We start from the raw sequence: 19,477 nt of genomic DNA on the forward strand, positions 1-19,477 counted from the left end.
TCTTGTCAGTAATTCCATTGGTCGGTCAGAGTTCGCGAAAGGTCGGTCTGACGTGACCCGTAATGGGATGTCCTCAGATGTTTAGCGGCAGCGAGAACTAAGATCTGATTTCAATGAGATTGAACTGAATTCAGTTAGGTAATGCCCGGTCAAAGACAAGGGAGAACAAAGTGGTGTGTTCCGGTAATGTTAATCAGAAGACGTACATGCTCGAGACTATGATCATCAATATAACTACATATTTGAAGGTTTCAACGCTGCTTGATTATGTTGCAGACTGTCCCTATGGCGACAACACGTTGAGTGACCCATGCACTGAAAGCAACTGCATCCCTTCCGGTTCCGACTACATTGGAAGGTGTTGTGACACTTGTCGCAATTTTGTGTCACAATCTACCACAACTACGACAGTAACAACAACGACTACACCAACAACTACCACGGCTACAACTACAACACCCACTACTACACCAACTACTAACACAACAACCACGGCTACACCACCAACTACCACTACACCATCAACCACGACTACACCAACAACTACCACTACTACAACTACTACTACTACTACTACACCGACAACTACAACACCCACTACTACACCAACTACTACCACAACAACCACGACTCTACCACCAACTACCACAACACCATCAACCACAACTACAACACCCACTACTACACCAACTACTACCACAACTACAACAACCACGACTACACCAACAACTACCACAACTACAACAACCACGACTACACCAACAACGACCACCGCACCAACTACAACATCTGCAACAACCACTAATACACCAACTTCCATTACTACATCAACAACTACCACTACTACACCAACTACTACAACGCCAACTGCAACAACGGCATCACAGACGTCATTGACAAGTACAGCTACAACCAAATCCGCACCTACACCCACAACAGTCAATCCCATCAGCGGTAAGTTGGTTGGTTGGTTGGTTTGTTGTTTAACGCCGCACTCAGCAATATTCCAGCTATATGACGGCGGTCTAAAAATAATCGAGTCTGGACCAGACAACCCAGTGATTGACATCATGAGCATCGATCCACGCAATTGGGATCGATGACATGCATCAACCAAGTCAGCGAGTCTGACCACCCGATCCAGCGGTAAGTAAAACAGACACTCATATTTATTATTGGTCCCCAGGAACAACGGCTTGTCGTAAAATGTGACAAGTGAGTGAGTATGGTTTTACGCCGCTTTTAGCAATATTCAAGCAATATCACGGCGGGGGACACCATAAATGGGCTTCACACATTGTACCCATGTCGGGAATCGAACCCGGGTCTTCGGCGTGACGAGCAAACGCTTTAACCACTAGGCTACCCGACCGCCCCTAAAATGTGACTAAATTGGATCGGGTGGTCGTGTTCGGTGGTTTGCTTGATTGCATATCATCGTACCCCGAAAGTGTGGATCGTTGTCATACCATTAACCACCGATTCGTCTGGCACAGACTCGATTAGTTGGAATAGTTGGATGATATAGTTGGAATATTGCTGACGACGGACTAAAACAACAAACGAATACACGTTAATGAGTGATTTGGTTGGTTGGTTTGTTGTTTTACGCCGCACTCAGCAATATTCCAGCCATATGACGGCGGTCTGTAAATAATCGAGTCTGGACCAGACAATCCAGTGATTAATATCATGAGCATCGATCCACGCAATTGAGATACGATGACATGCATCAACCAAGTCAGCGAGCCTGACCACCCGATCCCGTTAGTCGCCTTTTACGACAAGCATAGTCGCCTTTTACGGCAAGCATGGGTTGCTGAAGACCTATTCTACCCCGGATCTTCACGGGTCCGTTAATGAGTGAAGAATGTAGAGATAGAAAATCCCAGGAGACAGCAATCTCCTGCCACCAATTTCTCCTTTGTCAATTATTTCCTTTAAGAAATAATTTGTTCATGTTGAAACATAGGTATTAACATAAATGAAATTAATTAGTCAGGTAATTAATTACGTAAAATACTCGTTTGTTTCCAGAGATCTTAACAGAACCACAAAAAATAATCATAGCGGCGAGCTTCGCTGTAGGTCTTGGGATACTCATCATCACTGCTGTCATCGTCTGTGTCAAAATCAAAAAGTGCGTACAGCTATCTTCTTTAGATTTAGAGATTTGGGGTGGGGTGGGGGGGGTGGGGGGTGGGATGGGGGTGGTGTCAGACTGTTGAAAATTAAAAGATCGCCTGTAAGAAAAAAATATATTGTTGCAAGGTTTTATTTTCTTTTAAAAAAGCAGGCTCAAAGTCTTAAATTAAATAATATAATCTTATCTACACGCACGCACGAACGCACGCACGCACGCACACACACGAACAAACAAAATGAAAAAATAACGATTGATGCACTTCGCGGGGTAAGAACCGCTTTATTACAATATAGATCTTGATTATCGATCAGATCGTCTTGACTGGGCGCCGACATTTTGTTTGAAGTAAATGCAGGCGATATGAGAGATGGAATCTGATTGGCCAATAGGAGGAACATAGAAGGGGCATAACTCGTAATAATCACTGGGGGCGCTTCGATCGAGCCTGGAAATTTCCAGCCCAGTTCGGCAAGGGTGAAAACTGGACTTTTATAGTCAGTTACCGCCCTTGCCTCGGAAAAATGAGCGCAAAATAGTTATCCACTATACAAACAGAACATGCAATGGAAGCAAATCTCAACAGCAGACACATTGTTGAAGTAAAATAATACTGTACAGCTGATATTTGGCCACTGGTCATCAGTTCATTATTGTTACGAGGTGCTTTTCAAATTGAAACGCAAAGGTCAGTGCAGAAATCATTACCTAGAACTAAATTACAAAATCAATAACTGACCACTCAAGATCAATGAATAAACATTAAATTGGTGTGGAACACTAAGTTGTCGTTATTACAATCAATTGTCCAAGTAGGTGGCAACAGCCCTGGACTTAATGTGAAGTGAATGTTCAGAATTGTGTGACTGTCGAAAGTCTTGAAACAGTCCGTTCTTAGCTGATCTTGAATCCGGAATAGGGGCGGTCGGGTAGCCTAGCGGTCGAAGCGTTCGCTTGTCACACCGAAGACATGGGTCAGTGTGAAGCCCCCGCCGTAATATTTCTGGAATATTGCTGAAAGCGGCGTAAAACCATACTCACTCACTGATTCCGGAATAGTGTGTCGAGGCATCGAGCTGGTCGTGTTTGTAAACAACAAGGGGCGGTAACTCTACATTCCACTCACTCGCTGCCCCCGACAGTACTCGACGACATTAGCGCTTCAATCATTTGCAAATACTCTTACAAAAATCTCTAATGATTATGGGATTTGTATTCAGTGGATTTAAACATGTGCAGTGATTTGCTAAATTTTCCTTGAGTATTTTGACTATATTCTTCAACGTATCACATTGTGCAGTTTGCTCCTTGTTGATTTACGGGAGTTATGAGGGTTATTTTTGCGATAGGCTTATGTACACAATTAGGTGGTACTTAGTCATATTGATAAATATATTGTGTCCACTTTTTCAGAGACGTTTGCAGAATATGGCCTAAAGCAAAACCTCCACCGACACAAACTGGAGACTTCGATTACACTTCTCCTCCTCTGGGGCGTCTTCGCGGGGGTTCTCATACCCAACACGTTTTTAATGTTGGCCGATTGAGTTAGACATTGATACCCAGTACAGGCTCACCCAAATGATGCACAATCATGCATGGTCTTAAATAGCGTGTGGGCTTGTGTGCGTGCGTGTGGGCTTGTGGGCGTGCGTGCGTGCGTGTGCGTGCGTGCGTGCGTGCGTGCGTGCCAGAGCGGGAGTGTGTGGCTTATGGAAAGCTTATTTTCTTATTCCACCGAATGGCTTCGTGTTCACCACAGAAATGTGCATACAAAAGGTTCAGCTTCGACTACAAGAGGCTAAAAATTTAGACATTTATATATTATCACCCTTTTCCACCTATAGACAGAATTGTCAAATGAAAATCCGTAAACCAAGAAATACTAGTATTCCGGTATTATCTGTTCGCATTATTTTTTTTGTCTGATCTAAGACATGAGGGGCGATATTACCATATTTTCTTCACCACTATTCCTGCAATATCAAGCAGTCACAGAGGGTTGATCTGAATAGGCGTTGGTTTACTTATTTAAGTAAATGTCATTAACCCTTTTACGCCAATTGGAATCTGTTTCGGCAGCTAATTCGGCTGATTTTTCTTTGGCATTTCTAAATTTACAATCCATAATCAGATTTATTTTACGTTCACATCTTCACTTTTCATATTGCACAGTTCACAAATAGATTTTGGAAACTATTGCATAGCAAGAAAATCATTTCAGCAATAAATAGATATCAATGTGCCATTCGGAAAAAGTGCCTACTAAATTCAAGTGTGTCCTCGTACTTGTATTTGAAAGAAGTGTGTAATTAAACTAGTATGAAACACATTTTTATGTGTCTAATAGTTTCAAAATATACGTCTTCATTTTTTTTTATAACTCTCCACTTGTTTGAGGTGTACCTCTTTTGTATGTTTCATATTTGTGTTTTGTCCTTTTTAATAAAGAAAGTCTGTTTTACTTGTTCCTTGTCCTTTAAAAATATTTTCAAAAAATTCAAATATTGTTCATATTAATTCAGTCACAATAAGGGCAACGTTTATCATGTTTATGTTCAAAATACTTGCAGTCTAAGTTGGCACCATGCACGTGGGTATAACATTTAGGGCTTTCCTCCCACATTAAGCTGACTCGCCGTCGACGTAATAGAGCTGAAATGCTTTTCACAACAGCTATAAACTCACTCAGTCACTTCGAGTACACATAAGACTCCTTGGAAAAAAAGCCCGAGAAACTATGAAATCAAATTTGGTTGGTTGGTTGTTTAACGCCGCACTCAGCAATATTCCAGCTATATGACGGCGGTCTGTAAATTATCGAGTCTGGACCAGACAATCCAGTGATTAATATCATGAGCATCGATCCACGCAATTGGGTTCGATGACATGCATCAACCAAGTCAGCGAGCCTGACCACCCGATCCCGTTAGTCGCCTTTAACGACAAGCATAGACACCTTTTACGGCAAGCATGGGTTGCTGAAGACCTATTCTACCCCGGAATCTTCACGGGTCCAATCAAATTTAGACAGACAATGGGTAAACATACAAACGAGGGAGAGCTAATGTTGAAAGCGAGTTTGTATTTGACATGTTTTTAAGCACAGTGTAAGCAGATTTACTTTTTATCTGCATTTGATTTCTTAACTCCCTGCAGTGGCTGTGACCATTAACACATGTTAAACAAGCATGAAATACTCACATCCCCCGCCAATATGACATGTCGGGTGTGTGCAATGCATTAGCTCCTGTGAACTATGTTCACTGGGCCTTTTTGTAAAGAAATATAGTACGTTTTTCAAGATCTGTTTCGGAAACGAGGACTACATCCATTTTCAGTCTTAATCAAAGTCGTTGCCATGGAAACTCGAAAAATAACTTTTAAAAAAAAACCAAACTAGACCTATCAATGTGCAAAATAGGGTGAAGAAAAATGGTACCGTTTTCAAGATCTGCTCCGGAAACGAGGACTACCGCCATTTTCACTCTAAATCAAAGTCGGTGCCATGGAAACTCGAAAAAATTATTTTTTTTAAATCCCAAACTATCAAAAGGCACCAGTTTACCACTAGATCTATCTATGTGCCAAGTTTGGTGAAGAAATATGGTACGGTTTTCAAGATCTGCTCCGGAAACGAGCACTACCGCCATATTCTGTCTAAATCAAAGTCGGAGCCATGGAAACTCGAAAAATAACTTTTTTTAAAATCCCAAACTATCAAAAGGCACCAGTTTACCACTAGATCTATCTATGTGCCAAGTTTGGTGAAGAAATATGGTACGGTTTTCAAGATCTGCTCCGGAAACGAGCACTACCGCCATATTCTGTCTAAATCAAAGTCGGAGCCATGGAAACTCGAAAAATAACTTTTTTTAAAATCCCAAACTATCAAAAGGCACCAGTTCACCACTAGATCTATCTATGTGCCAAGTTTGGTGAAGAAATATGGTACGGTTTTCAAGATCTGCTCCGGAAACGAGGACTACCGCCATTTTCAGTCTAAATGAAAGTCGTTGCCATGGAAACTCGAAAAATATACTTTTTTTAAATCCCAAACTATCAAAAGGCACCAGTTTACCACTAGATCTATCTAGGTGCCAAGTTTGGTGAAGAAATATGGTACGGTTTTCCAGATCTGCTCCGGAAACGAAATGTGACGGACGGACGGACGGAAGGACGGACGGACGGACGGAAGGACGGACGGCACCCATTCCTATATCCCCCTTCCACTTCGTGGCGGGGGATAATAAATACGACAATAACGATTTCTATGATCATAAGAGATCTTTACCAAAAGAAGAGTCCATTGTACGATTCCGACAATATCACGCGCAAGCGTCCATGAATCACCATCAAATAGTGATAATACCAGGTGTTCGTGAACAGTTGAGTGTATCCTGCCCCACCAGTGGCACCCGTCACAAACACATGCAAATGCAAGTCAATTGTACATATGAAAACAAATACCAAGGGAATGTATGGTATATTACAAAATAGAGGATGGAATCTGGCATCATTTTTGTCACTTGACGCCGCCGTTTCAGCGAGATTTCCAGTTTTGCTATTGGTTATAGAGTAAGTGAAACAATGGATGATAACGTATGATGCATATTCCCTGCTAAGACTTAAAAAAACATACAAATATAATGAGACCTTATCACACAAATCAGTTAAACCCTGAAAACAAGTTCTTCGGGTCTTTCAAACACATATATCGAGATATTTGCTTTTCAGAAGAGTAAGACGTTGTGCTCAAATCTTCATATAATGCTAACAATAGTTGGGACAGCAGAAAGGGGTTTCGTCATCAATCAATTCCTATCATGACTGACGACGCATGTCATTCTCAGCTCGATTAGTGAGGGGGTGGTGGGGTAGTCTAGTGGTTGAAGCGTTGGCTGGTCACACCAAAGACTCAGGTTCGATTCTCCACATGGGTATAATACAATGATTGAAGCCCATTTTCCGGTGTCCCCGACGTGATATTACTAGCAGCGGCGTTAAACCATACTCGCTCACCTAGTGAAATCACGTGTTCACTTCACAAAGAACACACATATATGGACTAAAATAAAATGTTTCTGGGGTATCGGCGAGTCCTGGCTGTGAGTCACTGTTACCAATAAAAAACAAATTTCGTCACTTGAAGCGTACTTCAATAAATGTGTGTTTGTTGTTTAACGACGCACTCAGCAATATTCCAGCTATATGACGGCGGTCTGTAAATAATCGAGCCTGCGCAAGACAATCCAGTGACTCGTGTCATGAGCATTGATCCACGCAACTGGGATACGATGACATGCATCAACAAAGTCAGCGAGCCTGACCCCCCGATCCCGTTAGTCGCCTTTTACGGCAAGCATGGGTTGCTGAAAACCTATTCTACCTAGGATCTTCACGGGCATTTCAATAAATGACATGCTTGGGGGCTGTCAGTGTATTAAGAGCTGAGCTCAATGCACATGTTTGTTGGTATTCTTGGAGGGAATATATTTTTAAAATATTAATTTTTTATTAAAAATCCTACTTCCTCTTCACTTTTGCGATGTTCTCGAGAAACATTCACCTCTCAGTTGATTTTATCATATGTTTAATATTGAGTTTAAAATACCTTATATAAGCGATATTATAACCAAAACATGAACTCTAATAGTGCTTAGTCAGCACTCAAAGCATACTTCTGCTGTACGTGGTTTTATTTTAAAACTTTGTAAAACTTTAAAAGAATAAGTGTAATACACAACTACTGATGGGTATCATAATAAGATCTTATCTTTGAAATCAATACATTTGCTTTTTTCGGCACAAATTTACAACATTTCAAACATCGTAGGGGTCCCTTGGTTGAGATTAATTAAAATTCTTATCCCAGTTTTCATTGAACCAGACCCGTGAAGATCCGGGGTAGAATAGGTCTTCAGCAACCCATGCTTGCCGTGAAAGGCGACTATGCTTGTCGTAAGAGGCGCCTAACGGGATCGGGGGATCAGGTTCGCTGACTTGGTTGCTGCATCTCATCGTATCCCAATTGCATGAATCGATGCTTATGATGTAAATCACAGGGTTGTCTGGTCCAGACTCGATTATTTACAGACCGCCGTCATATAGCTGGAATATTGCTGGGTGCGGCGTTAAACAACAAACAAACAAACAAACAAAATGATTGAACCAATATCTTTGCACAAAACTACCTACCTACGGATTACTTTTTACAAACTGTTGCTGGAATGAGTGATGGTTAAATAGAAATAATTAAATTTAACAAGATTGTTCAATTTTCAATTACATAAACAGCAAACACGGTATACTTTCTTTTGCCCATATTTACTTTTGCCCGACAATGTTTCTAGGTTTGTCAGCACTATACCCGTGTGGGTTTCACCAAAGTGGTAAAGTTAACACCTGAGACCTGCATCACTTCGGGTTTTCCTCCCACTTTAAGCTGACACGCCGTGATAAAACTGAGATACTTTTAAAGCGGCGTTAATTAAAACTCACTCACTCACTCACTCACTCACAAATAAAAGTAAACCGGGCATGACGCACATTGCATTATCCACGTGCATGAATGGGTAACTATTATCATGTTAAAATATCATTTTGTTATATATCTTTTGTCTTATATAAAGCGCCGTTTTACACAATATATTCCCTTTCTCGTGCTATAAATAATTTATTATCGATATCACAAAGTTTGATTTATCAATAAATACATGTATTGATATTAGAAATACGATTATTAGATAAGTTGAAATCGGATGTAATTTTAGAAAATTCGATTTTTAAATCACTGAAATTCTTTTTAGAAATTACAATTCGAAATCTACTCGCTGCGATCGAAGATCGAAATTGTGATATCAAATAATATTTAATAGTACCAATAATTATTTCATGATGATAAAATCGCTAATTTGTGATATCAACAAAAACAAAAAATTATTACCCGATATATCTGATTACTACGGTGGCCCATAAGGGACATGGAGTCTGTTTTTCCATATTTTGATATTTCACTTACATTTATCGTAACCTTTTGCAAATTAACACGATTTGTCTTACAAATATGTGATAAATCATGTGTAAAGAAGATATTGAATCGCTGAAAAACGAAACGAAAATGTCAAAAACTAAAATGAAAATGTCAAAAACACAAAACGAAAATGTCAAAAACTAAAATGAAAATACAGAAAACTATTTCCACCGCGGTGATAATATTTACACCGAGGTGAAAACTATTTCCACCGCGGTGATAATATTTACACCGAGGTGAAAACTATTTACACCGCGGTGGAAATAGTTTTCTGTGTATTCATTTTAGTTTTTGACGTTTTGTGTTTTTGACATTTTCATTTTAGTTATTGACCTTTTCGTTTTGGTTTTTGACATTTCCATTTTAGTTTTTGACATTTTCACTTCACATTTCAGGGACTCAAAAGCTACTTAAAAGTACATTTTCTATGTTTTCGGATGTTTTTATACATGATTTATCGCATATTTGTATGGCAGATTGTGTAAATTTGCAAAAGGTTAAGATAAAAGTAAGTTAAACATCAAAATATTGAAAAACAGACTCCATGTCCCTTATGGGCCACCGTAGATTACTATACACGATGTTCTGTGGTTTTCTTGTCTTTGTTGAAAGTCTTGTGTGGCAGTGTTATGAGCGAGCTTGCGCAATCAAAACAGGAAGAGACATTGTCACGTGACAAAGCACAACCACAAGTGCCTCTCTGTGCGTTTATAAGGTAAATTATCTAAACTGTCTGACTGGGCTTTACTTGGTTAATTTGAACGTACTCGTGCATGTTAAAGACATACAGACTATGAGTGTGACAATTTCAGTTCATCACATCGTGTCATGTCATATTATATGGATATGACACCACGTACACGTCCAAGGACCAAGGTACGACCGTACTCTGTCCATACCAACCTACTTTCGTTATTGCAAGTTCGACACGTCGAGTAATAATGAGAGTAAATGTGAATGCAATTGTCTGGAAAAGTGCAGTGTGTAAACAGTAGCATGGGTTTTAATAGGAAGTCGTCTTTTGCATGTCCTATTTGCTGAAAACCGATTGTAACAACTGCTTTACCGGCCATCACCCTAACTCACAGTCACGAGTTACCTCCCTTTAAACGTTTCCCCCAAATGGGATATTTGCCATTCTCAACTTATTGACACCTCTTGCGATTGTGTGATGTCACATGACCTCTGACACATTTTTGTTGTGAAGCAGAGACTTATCTGGGATTCCGAATTAAGTGGCAAATTCGGAACATATTGTTATTTTTTTTCTAAACTATTTATTTTAAAAGTTATTTTCTAAATTTCAGAGGCATTTAAAAACAACATTGTATAATGTAGATCTATACAATTGTATACAATTATGTAAAAATAAACATTCAAGGCTCATATTCTTTATTGGTCCTGTTATCAGTGAAATAAAAGTCATATTGACTAAGTCATCTCATTAGTTATGAATATATTAACATGAATTGGGAATATTTTTAATTTTACACTCATCAGACATTTGCTGCAGACTTTGGTCTGAAAAACGGCCTCTGATTAGTTGTAGATCTAGATATATATCCCTGTGATGGCTATTAAATTGTTCACTGCACTCTTCACAAAGCCGACACAAATATTTTCATAAAATTTGTATCAGGAACTCAGGCAATGGTGTTTGTTTCAATGTCAGAGGGAAACATCCTCCATCATGTTTGAATTGAACTGTGAATGTGTGGCAGGACTATAAGACAGGTTTAATCACCAGACTGAAGGAGCCAAGGCAACATGTGACACCTTCCTTCAGATCTCCAGATAACTTTTGGAGCAATTGAATTTTTACTCTAGGGGTTCTATTTTGATTGGGTTACCGTATTCGAGTTGAAAGATTGCAAATTTTGTGGTTTATGCTCACAGCCTGAAATTATATATCAGAAGAATCTGTGTGTATTATACACGATAGATATATCTCTGAGAATTAATTGCCCATAATTAAGGGTGCATATATCTCACGACGATAGATAAATCTCCGAGAATTAATTGCCATGATTAAGGGTGCATATAACAAACGAGTGCATATTTTTACATGAATAAATAAGTCTTGTGCACATTGATCAATCGGAAAGGGTGCTAATTGGGATTGTTCACTAGCCAATACATGAGCAAATATCTCCATGGGGGCTTAATAGAGCAAGGCGCTTCTTACGTCGAATACGGTATTACATTTTTCATTGGGTAACCAATAATTTTTCACTCATCTATTCATCAATCTAATGGGTTTTTCCCCCAAAAGAGTAAACATTTTAAGATTTCAAACAAATGAAATCATGTTTTAGATGTATATAACTGTTCTAAAAATATAGGCTTGACTTGGAAAGTAAATTATTTCGTAATTGTGTTTGGAAATTAGCTCCTTTGTACGCAAGCTGAAAAAGCTTCATTGGTTATTTATGCGTGCTGTTTTTATACATTTGAGTTTTTCATTTAATGAATGCGTTTCTGTACGCAAGTTAATTGAAAGTTATTGGGTTTACGCAAATATGCTGCTTATCTGTAGCTCTGCTTCCTTGATACATTTTTGCACATTCATTATCCACTATCTGTATCTAGGCCTATCTAAAATCAAAAATGATCACCTTGATAAGAGGCTTCCACAGGAGATATCTCTTGGGTGAGATCAGTTAATTCATTCCAGGCTCTAAAGTAGTTATCAAAATACAGTAAACTACGGTTATAACGAACTCAAAGGGACTACTAATTTTAGTTCGTTATAACCGTAGTTCATTATAAGCATATAAACAGCATAACTACAGCAAATAGTCGGGACCAAAAAGTAAGTTCGTTATATCCGTCAGTTCGTTATAAGCGTGTTCGTTATAACCGTAGTTTACTGTATACAGTCCACTACACCATTTCGTTAATTTACAGGACCTTCATATTGCCTGCAGGGACCCTTAAAATTAATTATTGTATTATGTGAGTCAAGGTAAAACCCTATTGTGTCTTTTAACATCAAACACATAAACACCTGTCGACATAAGTTTTGTAAGATATCTTGCAAAACACCACATATCCATGGACACATACTTGCCAAGCATTTATGTACGGATATCAATCTATCCTTAAAATTGTGCCTGGGGGCACGGGTGGCCCAGTCGTCTAAGGCGCCGCAATTCGCTGTGCAGAGTTGCGTCCCTTGGGCACGCCAGAAACCTATGATTGTGGGTTCGAATCCCCGTTCGCCCCGATTATGTTTCTAGGTTTGTCAGCACCATACCCGTGCTCGTGGGTCTCGTCGAAGTGGTAAACGTCTGAGACCTGCATCACTTCGGGCTTTCCTCCCACATGAAGCTGACACGCCGTGATATAACTGGAATACTGTTAAAAGCGGCGTTTAACCAAACTCACTCACTCACTCACTCACTCACTACAATTGTTCCTCTTGCTATTTGGAAAGTGTGAATGTAATATATTTTTGGTTTCGTTTCCATGGTAACAATTTCGAGGAAATTTCAAATCAGTGAAGAATTCATTACAAGTGCATACGAATGTGGTTTAATGTCACATTCAAGATTGATGCACTTACGTTACAACATGTGTGCATGTGTGTGGGGGTGTGTGCAGCACTCAATGTGAATACCCCACTCAGACACACGATACTGACTCTGAACCGACCAGTCCTTCTTATATCCCCTAAATTCTGAATGCCAAGCAGGGTAACAACAAGTACCATCTTTTAACATTTTTTGGTATGATGTGGCTGGGGATGGAACTACAGACCTTCAGTTCTCCGAGCAGATGCTCTATCCACTATTCAGAGACAGTTTTGGTGTGTTATGAATTATTTCTTGGCAGGGTGTATATAAATTCTTAGCAAGTACATGCAGGTTGTGCATTGTATTTTGGCTGCCATCTTTTCGTTTCGAGAATGGTATACACATTTTACCATTGTGTCGGTTAAGAAAGAATAAATAAAAGTCAGTCCTGTTTTTGTTTGAAGATTTTTTGAGTCTGTGACGTCATAGTTAGTCTACATCATCTGTATTAATTTCAGTTATCAATAGTTTTTAGAGCCGTGAAGGTACGGGTTAGAATTGATCTTCAGCAAACCCATGCTTGTTGCAATAGGGGACTAACGGGATCGGGTGGTCAGACTCCCTGACTTGGTTCCTGCATGTCATCGTATCCCAATTACATAGATCAATTCTCATGTTGTCAATCACTGGATTGTCTGGTGCAGACTTGACTATTTATGGACTGCCGTCAAATAGTTTTAATATTGCTGAGAGCGGTGTTAAACAACAAACAAACAATATTCTTTATGACCAGTTTCTTTGCCTTAGAGTATATAGATCAGAACAATGATTTGGTCATGTGTGGCGAGTTGCGGAGTATTCTAGGATCTTTCCTCTTTAACTTCTTACTTGTCCTGTTATCAGTGGAATACAGGTCACGTTTATAAAGCCATAACAGTAATAATAACTACACGAACATGAATTGGGAATGATTTTATCCCAATATTGACTACTGACTTTTGTGTGAGACTTGGGTCAGCTGAACTTCAGCCTCTGAGCTGGTAAATCCCTTCCTGTATGTGGTTATATATATAGGCCTTGTACTCCTGACTGTCCTGAACACTCAACATTCACCCTACTTTCATATTGAATGAGGTTCTACTTTCATATCTGTAAATAAACCGTACTGTCAAACGTGTTGCAATTCGCTGTGCAAAAGTGTGTCACTTGGCAGGCAAAAAACCTGTGATTGTGGGTTTGAATTCAAGATCAGCCTGCTTATGCTTCCAGGTTTGTCATCCTGTGAAGATTCCGGGGTAGAATAGGTCTTCAGCAACCCATGCTTGCCCTAAAAGGCGACTATGCTTGTCGTAAAAGGCGACTATGCTTGTCGTAAAAGGCGACTAACGGGATCGCGTGGTCACGCTTGCTGACTTGGTTGATGCACGGTCATCAATCCCAATTGCGTGGGTTGATGCTCATGATATTGATCACTGGATTGTCTGGTCCAGACTCGATTATTTACAGACCGACATGATATAGCTGGAATATTGCTGAGAGCGGCGTTAAACAACAAACCAACCAACCAACCATGCTTCCAGGTTTGTCAGCACCATACTCATGCTCATGGGTTTCACTAAAGTTGGAAACATCTAAGACCTGCATCACATCGTACTGTTCCCGAAACAAGCTGACACGCTGTCATATGACTGAAATATTGTTCAAAGAGGTGGTAAATCCAACTCGTTCACTCACCCACTCACTCACAAAACCATGTTTTTAATTCACTGTAAAAGTAGGCGCTAACAAGGATTTGTCGTGTAAAAGTGTATGTTTTAATTTCAGATATGTGCCCTCCATCCGAAACTATGAAGATAACGTAGCAACCAGTACACAAAATATGGCATGTGTCTCAGTTTCACAAAGTCTGCGAGAAGATTTCTTAACCTGCAAGATATGTTTGAATATCTTTGACTCGCCAAAGATCTTAAGTCCGTGTCTCCATACCTACTGCAAGGGGTGCATTGCAAAGCTCATAGAGCGATCTCAATCTGATTCCATCCTCTGTCCAGAATGTCAAAGACCGGTCAGAATCGCAGACAAAAACCCAGAGTCCCTCCAAGACAATTTCTTTGTGAATGGCCTGGTTGACGCTTTTTCAATCGACAACTGCTCTGTGTGTAAATTACGAGGATTCAGCAACTCGGCAAGTCATCAGTGCCTTGACTGTGGTGACAGTCTCTGCAGCAACTGCTCTGCCGGCCATCTTGCCTCCAGGACAACAGTGAACCACAGAGTTGTGCCCCTTGAGGATGTAGCTTGTGGGAAGTATGATGATGAGATCATCAAGAGGAAGCACCTGTACTGTGTTGAACACAGGGACAAGGAGTGTTCCATCTATTGCAAGTCCTGCAGCAAACCTATCTGTGTCCAGTGTGCTCTGATTGTCCACAGGGACCATGACCTGTCCAGCCTGGAAGACGGCTCAGCTGATGCGGAGGAGGTTGTCCATTACATAGTCCAAGAGAGTCAGGAGCTTCTGGAAAACCTTGGTGTCCTTTGGAAGAAGGTGCTGACTGATCAAGGGAAGATTCAAGAGGAACAACAGAATGCAGTCAATGAGATTGAAATCAAAGCTGAGGAAATCATACAAAACGTGATTGCGCAGAAAGACTTGGTGGTTGCCCAGATACACAAGGCTTATACGGACATGTTGAATGAGGTTGCTACTCTGAAAGTGGAGGTGGACAATGCAGGCAGATCGGCCAGGAAGATGGTTGACACCACCAATGTTATTGTGCAAGAGAGAAGTGGAGCTGAACTCCTGCTCCTCACAGAGACCCTGAAGCAGGGAATGTTGCAGGTCCAGGATGTCTACAAGAGACTTCAGCACAAAACCATCCCTCTTGATGTGCAGATTTCCTGGAATGTGGATCCAAGGGCGCATGATGTTCTGAGTAGGTCAGTCTTTGTCGTGAAGGACCGATTTAATGAACACAGACCTCCACCTGGCATGAGTAATTGTGTACAAGATGTTTCCTTCTCAAATACAGTATCAGCAGCAGCATCATATGCAAGTCTTCCAACAGATATTCCCAGGAATTCTCCTGAATTAGTGATGAACGGATCAATGACCCCAGCGAAGAAATACCTATCAGTCAGTTCGTCGTTCTTGTTTCAACCTTTGCAGTCACACACAGTTACAGCAAGTCCTGAGGACCAAACTGCAAGGCTTAAGAAGACTTTACAGCAGTACAAAATTCTGGATCCTCCAACTGTGAAACCATCTGAAGGTGCTGCTGCTGCTGCTGCTGCTGCTGCTGCTGTTTCTCCATCTACTGCCTTACAGTTGTCTCCTCCACAGCCAAGGGTACGAACCTACAGTGACGTGCTGAAGCATGCGTCGGTTGCTGTTGTTCCATTCAAACAGAACAGCCATTCATCAAGCATTAGTCTTCAATGGATTTCGGACTTGAAGGTGTCGGTGAAGAAAGATTCTTCAGAAACGGAAATCTTAGGTTTAGCTTTCTTTGGTTACGACAGGATTATTCTGACTGATCAAGGGAATAGTAAAGTCAAATCCTTGGTCAAAGATGGCACTACTCTGTTTGTGAAGGAGTTTTCTGAGAATGGTAAATCGCCATCTTCAATCGCTTCTATCAAGGATGTCATAGCATTTGTAATCCAGAATGTGCTATATGTTGTGACAAAGCAGTATGTCACAATAGCAAGGGTTGTGTTGCCCTCGACAGCCCAAGAGGAGGAGAATGCATCATACCCTTTGTGTTGGTATGATGAAGAATCTTTCCTTGTCAGCAATCTCTCTGGCAACAAGCAGTGGGTCATTAGAGTGAGCGGGGAGCACGTCTATGAATTCCAGTGTCCTGCAAGGTCCCCAGTCTTTGCTGTTGCCCGGGATTTCGGCATGAGGTACCTCTACAGCTCATGGGGTCAACCAGGTCAGGCTCTAAGATTCCACTGCTTCCATACCAATGAATGAGTGAGTGAGTGAGTGAGGTTTGTTTTTGTGCCGCTTTTAACAGTATTCCAGTTATATCAAGGCATGTCTGTTTAATGTGCCAGGAAAGCCCAAAGTGATGCAGGTCTAAAATATTTTGCACTTTCGTGAAACCCACGTGCACAGATAATTTGCGGACAAATTCTAAAGGGTACACCTGAACTTCTCTTGAGTTCCCTATTGCACATTTCAATCCCACAGGGCACTCAATTTTGAAAGCTGTTGGTTGTGATCCATATTTCATCATGTGCAAACTCTCATGCACTACTTTTGGCAGGTGCTATTTGCCTGAAGGGAAACCTAATAACTCCATGTCAATATTGACAGACTTTTTAAGTCTGCCCAAAACTCTTATCACATTATTGATAGTGTTAACAGTGCTTTAAACTAGGGCTGGGACGGGTAACTCGGGTACTGGGGTCGGGTGGGTACTGAGTAGGACCCAGGTACCCACAGGACTACCCGGACCCATAGTGATTATATTGTTTAATGCCAAAACATATTTAGAACACTATGGTTACACAATAAGTGACTAATATCTTTCTGACTATACACACAATCCTTCTGACTTTATATGTTTGCATAATTATATAACTTCAGTCAACTTCAGTGTATGCATGACCAGATTGGATTATATGTGTATCTAAATATATTTTGACAGGAGTACGGTCAAATGTTTCCGAATCAGACATCTGTACCCCTCTCTTGTGACCTAGAGCGGGTACCCGGGTAGGGTCGGGTAATAGGGGGTTTGGTACCAGGATAGTTAATTTGGACTCGTCCCAGCCTTACTTTAAACCATCCCATGAATCAGATAAATATGCAAATGAGGTCACATATCAGGAGTGAGTGAGTGAGTTTGGTTTAACACCGCTTTTAACAGTATTCCAGTTATATGAAGGCGTGTCAGCTTAATGTGGGAGGAAAGCCCGAAGTGATGCAGGTCTCAGACGTTTACCACTTCAGTGAAACCCACGAGCACGAGTATGGTGCTGACAAACCTAGAAACATAATCGGGGCGAACCGGGATTCGAACCCACAATCATAGGTTTCTGGCGTGCCCAAGGGACGCAACTCTGCCCAGCGAATCGCGGCGCCTTAGACGACTGGGCCACCTGTGCCCCCCACATATCAGGAACTTTATTGCTCCTCACATCGATGCAGTTCATTGTGGCACACTTGATAAAAGAAATTTATTTCCATCCCTGCAGGTTCGGTCGTGGTCGTCGACTCCAACTTCAAACGTCTCCTGGTACTCCGCCCCAACAGTAGAGAGACAGATGAGTGGTACCCTGGCTATGCTGCTTGTGATAACGCTGGGAAGTTCTATGTCTGTGACACGAACCAGGCCCAGATCCTGGTGTTCAACAGGTCTGGCAACCAGGTGATGAGCTATTCCACTGAGGCTGATCACCTCTTGATGCCATTGTGTCTCCTCATTGACAAGAAGGACACCATGTTTGTATCGGGGAAGAACAAGGTGTGTCAGTACAAGATCAGACGGACGAAGTCTTTAAAGTGACAGGGATGGAACAGCCTCCCATCATCAACTGGATTAACGATAAGTCTTGGAAGCATGATTTGGGACCGTCCATTTGATATTCTCAGGGGAGGGCTTGTTTTTTTTGTCTTGTTTTTTTCAAAATAATATGATCCATTGTTCGTTGAAAAAAGGTGTCTTGAAAAATACATGATCGAGCTCCTTTCACAGAAAAACTATTTCTAGACGCAAATAATATCCCCTTAGAACAAAACTCCCAGGTCTCATTACCCCACCCATCGATTAAATGGCTGGTCGCTAGATTAAATTGATTACAATAGATGGATTATGATCTTGAATGAACAATATCCCAGTTATGAATTGATGAACCCACCAGAAAGTATGAACATACTTTAAGGGCAGCTGTTAATTAGTTGAATCTAGTCTTTGTTGAATGAAAATATTAGCCCCAGAGTTGCTGGCGTCAGTGAAATATTTTGAAATAAACAACACAATACCATCAGGAATGGTTCAGCGCCATTTTGAATGGACACGCATCTTGAATGTATGATGAATATAGGGATTTATCTAGGATTGCAAACTGAGTGCCTTTGGAAGGGGAATTGGGGAAATATTGTGATATTGTTGAAACTGATTTTTTTAATGTTCTTATTTTGTGTGAATTCTGAGGAATTGGGAAATATTATTTCAAATTGGGAATTTTTACTGTCATTTGTTGCAGATTTGGTAACAAATATGAACCCCTGAAGAGATCTAGATAAATCCCAGAAACCAATTAAGTGAGTGAGTGAGTTGGGTTTAACGCCGCTTTTAACAGTATTCCAGTTATATGAAGGCGTGTCAGATTAATGTGGGAGGAAAGCCCGAAGTGATGCAGGCCTCAGACGTTTACCACTTCGGTGAAACCCACGAGCACAGATATGGTGCTGCCAAACCTAGAAACATAATCAAGGCGAACCGGGATTCGAACCCACAATCATAGGTTTCTGGCGTGCCCAAGGGACCAAACTCTGCACAGCAAATTGTAGTGCCTTAGACGATTAGGCCACCCATACCCCTGAAACCCATAAGGAACAGATGGCATTCTCTGTTATGCATATTCGGCTGATGTCAGTCCGTTAACCCTTTTGTCCTTGAGAATGTTGGAAACATCAAACATTATCAAGAAGTAGTAAAGATGTCTGATCTATACATTGGGGGGAAAAGATCACTCTGTCTTTATCAAAATGACATCACAGTCATGTAGATATTTCCAAAACAATAAATGGAAGCTCAGGACATATATAAA

The 19,477-nt window shown here is 40.7% G+C and overlaps 1 protein-coding gene and 1 long non-coding RNA gene across 2 annotated transcripts; both read left to right on the forward strand.

Annotated features, from left to right (window-relative positions):
- The first annotated feature begins 731 nt into the window (after nucleotides 1-731).
- LOC124114988 lies at nucleotides 732-4,466 on the forward strand. Its single transcript, XR_006857930.2, has 3 exons — nucleotides 732-954; nucleotides 2,038-2,140; nucleotides 3,557-4,466. It is a non-coding gene; the product is annotated as an uncharacterized LOC124114988 (long non-coding RNA).
- Nucleotides 4,467-9,841: 5,375 nt separating this feature from the next.
- On the forward strand, nucleotides 9,842-18,691 carry LOC124114979. Its single transcript, XM_046475749.2, has 3 exons — nucleotides 9,842-9,891; nucleotides 14,516-16,629; nucleotides 17,900-18,691. Exons 2-3 carry the CDS (start codon nucleotides 14,571-14,573, stop codon nucleotides 18,208-18,210), a joined length of 2,370 nt encoding a protein of 789 aa, XP_046331705.2. The 5' UTR covers nucleotides 9,842-9,891; nucleotides 14,516-14,570; the 3' UTR covers nucleotides 18,211-18,691.
- The last annotated feature ends 786 nt before the right edge of the window (nucleotides 18,692-19,477 follow it).

This window comes from Haliotis rufescens, unplaced genomic scaffold (assembly GCF_023055435.1).
Source record: "Haliotis rufescens isolate VD_foot unplaced genomic scaffold, xgHalRufe1.0.p SCAF_8, whole genome shotgun sequence".
NCBI classification, from domain to species: domain Eukaryota; kingdom Metazoa; phylum Mollusca; class Gastropoda; order Lepetellida; family Haliotidae; genus Haliotis; species Haliotis rufescens.